Source organism: Trematomus bernacchii, unplaced genomic scaffold (assembly GCF_902827165.1).
Source record: "Trematomus bernacchii unplaced genomic scaffold, fTreBer1.1, whole genome shotgun sequence".
In the NCBI taxonomy this organism is placed as follows: domain Eukaryota; kingdom Metazoa; phylum Chordata; class Actinopteri; order Perciformes; family Nototheniidae; genus Trematomus; species Trematomus bernacchii.
Window position 1 is genome coordinate 9318405 of NW_022987582.1, and position 8073 is coordinate 9326477.

An 8073-nucleotide genomic window follows, 5' to 3' on the forward strand; every position below is an offset into this window, starting at 1 on the left:
AAACACAATCTTTTTTAAGAAAAGGCTGAAAGATATCTACCAATAATTCCACGCCTTACATTAATTAAGGGTACCACACTGCAAACTGGTTGTCACCAAAAGTAGAGAGAAAAACATTCTTAATATGACAACAAGGATACCCCATTACAGTAACTCCTTGACACTTTTAATCTAATTGTGCCATTGTTTGTTCTTTGGAATTACAGATAAACAAAAATGAAAATAAGATGGCTTAAACGGTCCAACTCATACATAGTACCTATAGTAGTACAAATCAAATAAGACACCAAAAGATCAAGTGATTATAATTAACAAAAGTATAATTTACTTTTGAAATGAAAAGCAAATAAACACAACAGCTTAGATAACGTCATCTGTTTCAGAGGTTCATTTAGCTCTATACTAGTGAGGCCTAACTGTAAGGGTGATGCTTCAAAATATTTATTAAAAAAAAAAGGAAAAACAAAGAAAGACAGCTTTTTCCCAGAGAAATGTTATTAGAGATAAGAACCAATTTAATCAGCAAATGCTTGGACATTTAATTTTCCCAACAGTGTCAAGAACGTCCAAACGTCTATGTTGTACAGACAATAACTCAAATAAACAAAGGATGCTAGATGTGTGTGTCATTTACCATCGATACACACTTTAGTGCAGCTGAATATCTTTATTTACAATGTCATTTATCATTGCCCATTTCAAAATGATCATACATGTTACAATGCTCTGTTTCTTACATACGCTGTACAAGACTCTTTAATTGGAAACCAACCCTTTTTGATGACAAAGGATGTTTTACACTTCAGATTTGTACCAAGCTGTAAGGCAGAGCAAAGGCAACACAACAGTAGATACAGGAGGAGACTGTATGATCAGATCTGTATATTCAATTCAATAATGTTAAAGCTGCTGATTTAATCAAGTGAGGGAGATCATTCCGGCAATCTGACAGAAAACATCTTGCAAATATACAGAAAAAAAATAAGCCATTAATTAGATATATTCCTTGCACACCAAACTGATTTCAGTCACTCCACATATTTGAATAAAGGCACAGGCTATGCTTTAAAGATGAGCATGTAACCTGGCCGTGGGGGACATGGAGCTGGTTCTGACCAGAGTCACAATCTGCACCTTCAAAAGGGGGGAGGCTATCATGTTATTAGCTACATGCTAGTTGGGAGTTTTTGTTTCCTGTTCTTCGTTGCGACCCCTGTCGTCAAAAACTCAATTTTCTCTTTGATGTACTCCTGCTTACACTGCTCGAAGAACGCAGGGTCCTTGTAGCTGGTGGGAGACAGAAGGAACAGTTTTATTTCACAGAATTAATGTTTTGTTCTGTGACTCACTCGATGGTGATGGTGGCCCACAGAGTGTTAACCTATGTTAAAGATGTTGGTGGGATAACACTTGAGGGTGTTGCAGAGGAGATCGCACTCACTGTATCGTCAGACATTCCTTCAGTGCTGCGTTCTGCTCTCGACACTTTATCACCATGAGGAACCCCGAGTCTTTGCAGCAGTGGTTGAAGGCTGGAGGAAGGTGGCAGAGAGAGGGGGAATTACCAGAGAAACAGCAAGTACAATAGCCACAAACATAACTATTATTGTTTCAATTATTTTAAGCCTTCCACCTTTTCTGTCTGATCCCAGAGTAGAAGCTCAGAAAAAAAGGACGAGGACAAGCCAACACATATGGGCCTTCAGTGGGCCCTCCACCACAAGAAGGAACCCAGTCCCTCTGCAGCCTCTTATCTAACTGAACAATGTTTCCTTGTTCGAACAAGGCCTGAACTGAGTGGTCGTTTTGGTGGTCGCCCTGTTTCCACATTGACCTTGTAACGGTCAGTCCACCACATGTCTGTAAACCCAGTAATTAAATATAGGCCACGTTTCAATACTTCCTGACTGACAGTGGTAGCAAAGTGGTGAATATGTTCAGCACATAGATCTCTTATAGACATGGCACGTGTGTGACGTGTTGTCACCCTGCTATGAATACCATGTGGGGGGCTTCTATTTGAAGTTCTTGCTGTTACCCTGCATTTCTCCACAGGTTTCTCTATCCACAGGTCTGTGTTTCAGTTCTGCATTTTGTTTGCAGATCCAAATGAGGTAAGCACAATCTGTGTTGATGGTGTTGGTGACAGAATGGCAAACATGTTTATGTTCAGAGTCTCCTACGATTTTCTACAAGACTTTGGCTGATTATCAGTCCTACCTTTCCTCATTGAGGGTCAATGTATTTGTGCTGGCTCTTAGTCCAGCTACACTGAGTGCTTCATTTTTTTCCCTCCCTATAGCTAGGTGCTGAACATTTCTGGAGGTTCTAATCTCCTCTGACCAATCGTAGTCAATATCAAATATACAGATTGCCAAGTAATGCAATAAGGTATAAAATCGGAAAACAAATGCAGTAAGCACTGCTAACATGTCCTCTCTCTCTGAGATACAAAGCCCTTCCATAACACTGCATCAGCAACACAATGCCCTGGCTAGCGGTGTTTTCCAGATTAAACGTGCAGGGTCCTCATTGTAAACAAGGTGTTGAACAGCGAGTCTTCACCTTGTTAGCAAGCTCTTTCTCAAGACTTTAATTAAAACCACCGCCGTCCCATGCCATGTCCCCTTCACACAACTGACATTATAAATACCTTTATCAGTGGCATCAGTATGGTTATCACACAGACACTTTCATCAGGATGCAAATGTGAGAAAAAAAAACTGAAAAGCAATTTAGAGAAGCAGAGCAGTGCGACTAATCTAATCAGCGAGCGCCTCATCCCTGTCCCATGGTGCTAATAGCGGCTGCAGAGGGCTGCCTCTCTGAGCGCAGATATACGAGAGCAGCTTTATGTCTGAAAGGCCCTTCTAAAGAAAGGCGTGATGGCACCTTTGCTTTAGACACTGATGTTTGCCATTTTTAAAGATGCAGAAGTATAGTTTGGCAGTTAGCAAAAAAGCAGAAGCTATGGGATTAAACATGTGGGCAGGATTGGGACCTTTAGAGAAAGATAAAAAGGTGTGAACCTCTAATATATAAATAGTTAAAAAACTAAATATAAGTGATGATGATTTGAGGGATTTATGCAATTCGAAATAATTAAAAATAATAATAATAAAAACCAGTAACTTAAAGTAAGGCATTGTGAACATTTGTATATCAATCCTCCATATATACAACAAATTACGACCAATTAGATTTCTGCAAATATAAGCAAAAATATAAACGAAACCAGGTCAAAGTGGAAGAGGTTACTCAATTAGAATGTGGATTGTTTAAATGGTTGATTGTCAAACACTTATATACAATATATTATTACAAGACATCACCCATGCAAGGGGAAGGTCACACCTGGTGAAATAAAGCTTCAGAGATGTTGCGTACAGGTCAGGAGTACATTGTAGATTCAACAACAAAGCCTACAACATACAACTAAGGGGGGCTTTGAAGCATTTATGCCGAGGCAGATCACACAGGAAAACATACTACCATATTCTCTTTGTTTTTTTGGTCAATCATAAAAACACATGCGTGAGGCACAGTGCAGACACTGCATGGAGGTGTGAAAATGAGTGGGATGGAAGCAAGTAATGTGAAGGGGGGGGGGGGGGGTTTCCACTACCCACACAGCCACTGTCTGTCCCATCACCTTCGGATGCATGTGCACCGTCTCCCCGCTTGAGCACTACACACCACTACATTTCACCAAACCACATAACATAGTCATTGTGTGACAGATGTGTTGCTGCAGTAAACAGGGTAAGGTGAGCAAAGCTGCAGCATTTCCAAGCAGATGAAGTGGCAACGGGTGTGATGCTAAAAGGCCTACTGCTCAATTCAGAGACATTTAACTATGGACTGTGGGTGTTCATGTTGATGGGAAACCGTTAAACCAAAAAGAGTGAAAAGATGAAAACAAGGTTAGATCAAAGTCCACAGAAGGAAGATATTAGAAAAGACTCAAAACCGCCACATGAAGGTTTAGAGCAGGGGTTGGCAACCTCTGGCACGCGGGACCGTAACCAGTGGCACACTAGGAATAAGTGTGCAAAAATATTTAAATTGTATTTTCGGATCCTGAACGAGACCGGCGGCAGAGCGCGTCTCCCCCTGCAGAAGGAAGCCAAACGCAGCGCAGAAGGATAACTTCTAGGCCCCGCTCTCTTTAACTCCAGTCGACTTTCTGCTGCTTTCCTCCATGGTGAAACGATCAGGGGTGTAGCGCACTTCACACATTGCAGTATAAGGAGCTGTACATGCCGCAGTTTTTGCGTGGCTGTGTCTTTAGTTGAAAGCCCAGTGGCGATCTGCTCATCTGTCATCGAAAATAATATGCTACACAGGGGCGGACTGGCCAACTGTGTGTTCTGGAGAATTACAGTACGTCCGGTCGTCAGCAAACCGGTTGACGACCGGGCTCGGTTTGCTGGCGGCCGGCACCGCCCTTTATTTATTTAAATGTGTTTAAACGGCATCATGTAAGTTGCGCTGACAGGCGACAGAGGTCCACAGCTTCCCCGCAGCGAGGCTCCCCCCGCCCTCCAATTGACAGTTCACGAACGTCGAGCTCCCCCCCCCCCCGTTTACAGTTCACGAACGTCGGCACACTAATCAGATTTTATTTTTTTAAATGGCACTTCATATCAAAAAGGTTGCCGACCCCTGGTTTAGAGAGTTAGTTTGTGTGTATCAACACATTTTTCGTTTTAAATTGTTCTAAAATCTACAATTTCTTCCTCTGAAGAAAAAATGCTAACGATGGACCAAACAATACTGGTGGGTTGTAGTACTTCATTGCGATGCTGTACCTAAATGAGAACTGAACATTTTTGACTAAATGATCTTGTAATATTTAGCTGCTTGAAACCAACTGCTCACACATGTCAAGTATTAAAAGGGCTTTAAGTATGACAAAGTCCTAACCTTAATACACAAGTATTATGGTATTATGTTTTTTTTGCGTTTTCCTAAAATGTCATATTCTGGAAGATATTAAGACTTTCTGTTTGAAGCGGTGTACTTTTCATAATGCAAATTTCAAATGCACCCTTTAAATTAAAAGGATTCATAAAAGGACCTAATGAGCTTGGATATACAAATACAGACTTTTTTCAAAGAATAAACATGTATTTATTTAGGGGGTGAAATCAGTTACGAAGGGAAAAAAGAGGAATACTGTCTAGTGACCTCTGCTACTGTAGACAATGTGTCAGTATACCAGTATTTTGTGATGTGTTGAGTTTCTATTGCATTTATAATACAGTATACACTCAGCTCCCAGTTTATTAGGTACAATACAAAAATGTATCATACCTTTATGACGATTATAATGTGTAGGTTCTTTTCAACTTAAATTGTTTATTGAAGACAGGTGTTTTAATCAACATGTGGGTCGTATTGTTGGCAGAAGTGTGTTGAATGTTACTGTCTTACATTGACAAGTGTTTCTAGTTTGTTGTCTCCCCTTTTTAATACAATTTGCCTTTTTTCTCGGCACACATTTAAATTTGTCATAGTAGGAAATAGTTATAATAATGTTGTTCGATTCAAATGTCTCAGGGTCTTTTGAAGATCAAATTTATTTTTCGAATAAAACTGTGATGCCAGGGGATTAGACCATTCTTTTTCAGTGAGGTAAAAATGAAGAGCTTTTTTTTCAGAAGAGCATTTGTAGCAGGAAAAAGCACAGGTGATTTTTCAAAGGAGGGTTAGTGAGCCAGTATGCATAATGTCAATGACCTTGAACTGCTTCACCACAACTTGTTCATATATTTGAGTAGACCTGATCTATTGCTGCTTAGACATAGTCAACATTTCTAGTTTAATACAATAAACTAGACATAGTCAAAATGTCTAGTTTAATACATTAAACTTCATGCTTATTCACGTTAAAAGTATTGACTTGGACTGGACACATTTATGTGCAAATACATTATAAAATTGACATGAATTAACCTAGGCTTTGTATTGCTAAAATAGTTAAGAGTAATGTCACTATTAATAAAAATAGCACTAACATCCTATATAAGTAGATAGAAACCAAACAAATAAACACAAACCAATGTTAAACCAATGGGTTTTTTTTTTAAATGGTGTCTTGTCAGGTGTAATTGTTACTTGCAAACTTGAAGCAAGATAAACAAGTGTGTACTTGTCATTTTTAATTGAGTTGGACTTTTGTAAAGGAAAATATGCTTTATCAATCGCACAGATAGACACACACCTTCAACTTTTTCGACACAGATCTCCTTGGCTTTCTCCCTCATCATTTTGGGGATAAGGACATCTGTCTCCACATGTCTCAGATGGATCTCATCTGAGAAGGCAGGGCAAACAGAGACACAGGTAGACCATCACATTCACAACCATGGTGGGCATTATCATTATGACGACGTTTAATGATTATAGAATACACGTTATACTATTATTGCATAGGTACTGGACATATAACCTAATGGATACGCAAAGAATAATGTATGAATTACAAGTGCGTAGAGATAACCAGTTGAATATGTTGCTAGCTAACGTTAGCTACACGAGCCCACATAACATTGAGAAGTCTTTCCTGAATGCACGAGGCTGAATAAAGCTGTGTAAAGATCGACACAGCGTGTATACTTAGCTAACGCTATGCTATACAGGACACGCCATGCATTCAGAAGAACAGAAATGGTGTATACCTGCTTTAATTTCCTCCATTGTAGTGCTGATTCTCATAACATTACAAAACTAACCCAATGTGACCTCTCGTCCGCTCAAAACACTTCCGCTGACGCAGCGTAAGAAACTACATATCCCAGACTCACACACACAGACTTTAGAGAGTGGGCGATTCAGCTCTTTGGTCCTTCCTGTTGAGAAATTACGTTTTTATTATTTTGTCCTTACTTTCCATCCATTATAGTGCTGAAATATAATAATAATAATGATGATGAGGATGATAATAATCAAGGTTATAATTCTGTTTGAGGTACAATGTGGGATGATAACAATAAAGCTTTTTTGTTATTAAGCTTTAATCTTTTCTTGATGTGAAATTGTTGAGTTTTAAAATGTTTTATGAGCCTAAGTAGGAGAGGACCAGTGTTTCCTTCCAATAACCATTATAACATGACTTTTGATAACATTTAAATTGAATATTATGAAATGATTGTATAAATCCTTTGCTAATGTCATATAATGATTTGCTCTAAAGGAGGAAGCACTCTAACTCATGACCAATTCAAGACGATTCCCAATATTTGCTGGAATTACTATGCTTTAATTATGCCAGATGTAATGACTGATGCTATAATAAAGCTAAAACTTTACTCTGTCTTTTTCATTCAAATGCATGATTTTTTCTTTCAAATGCATGATTATTATTTTGTAAAGCTCTTATTTGAAGCACCTGGCATTAGTGGAAAAGGCCACAATGATGGTGAAAGTATACTCCGCTGTGACAACAGCAACATCCAGCCATGTCTGTGAGCCTCTACCACAGACTGCATGTTGTGCCTCTAAGCCTGACCACAGTCAGTTGTGTGGAGGACTGGCTGTCTAGATCCCATGCAAGGAGGACCCACCTGTTCAGTCAAAGCGACAGGTACACCTCGCAGACACACACACCTTGAAGCACCCCGTATCACACCTCCTGTTAGACTATACAGTATGAAACAGGCGTAAGCTACCTGCATATCCAAACCACACACACCACCAAGTGCGCCTTCACAAATCACACTCACCCACACACACCACCAGCGGAGGGGATATAGAGTAGTTTTTGCATATCTGCCTGAAGTTCTCACGGCTCTCTGACCCTACAGCGATATAGCTGTCACTTTACCTCTGTGTAGGAGTACATTCCTTTTATCTACAAATCAAAGGCCAACAAGAAAAAACAATGGTTTCCACAAGAAAAAAGACTCCTTCAACAGTTACCACAGGCCTTCACCTGTGTGCACTTCATATGTTTTTTTTGTTCCCCCCCAGAATATAGACACATACAACAGATGGACACACACATCTCCAAGCCCAACCAAACACCTCCCAGACAGCACACGCTTGTGTTCCATCCCTCCTGACACCAGG

At 39.7% G+C, this 8073-nt stretch overlaps 1 protein-coding gene across 1 annotated transcript; it reads right to left on the bottom strand.

Annotated features, from left to right (window-relative positions):
* Window positions 1-489: 489 nt before the first annotated feature.
* On the bottom strand, window positions 490-6824 carry cmc1 (C-x(9)-C motif containing 1). The gene is made up of 4 exons (XM_034127417.1): window positions 6684-6824; window positions 6227-6319; window positions 1442-1532; window positions 490-1287 (listed from the first exon to the last, which is right to left on the bottom strand). Exons 1-4 carry the CDS (start codon window positions 6718-6720, stop codon window positions 1167-1169), a joined length of 342 nt encoding a protein of 113 aa, XP_033983308.1. The 5' UTR covers window positions 6721-6824; the 3' UTR covers window positions 490-1166.
* Window positions 6825-8073: the final 1249 nt, after the last annotated feature.

What these genes read in the sequence shown, in the direction of transcription:
- cmc1 (XM_034127417.1), bottom strand. Translation starts at nt 6,720, where the DNA reads ATGAGAATCAGCACTACAATGGAGGAAATTAAAGCAG. An exon ending in AATGGAGGAAATTAAAGCAG is followed by an intron (nt 6,320 to 6,683) that starts GTATACACCATT and finishes CTGCCTTCTCAG; the next exon opens with ATGAGATCCATCTGAGACAT. An exon ending in CTGTGTCGAAAAAGTTGAAG is followed by an intron (nt 1,533 to 6,226) that starts GTGTGTGTCTAT and finishes ACCTTCCTCCAG; the next exon opens with CCTTCAACCACTGCTGCAAA.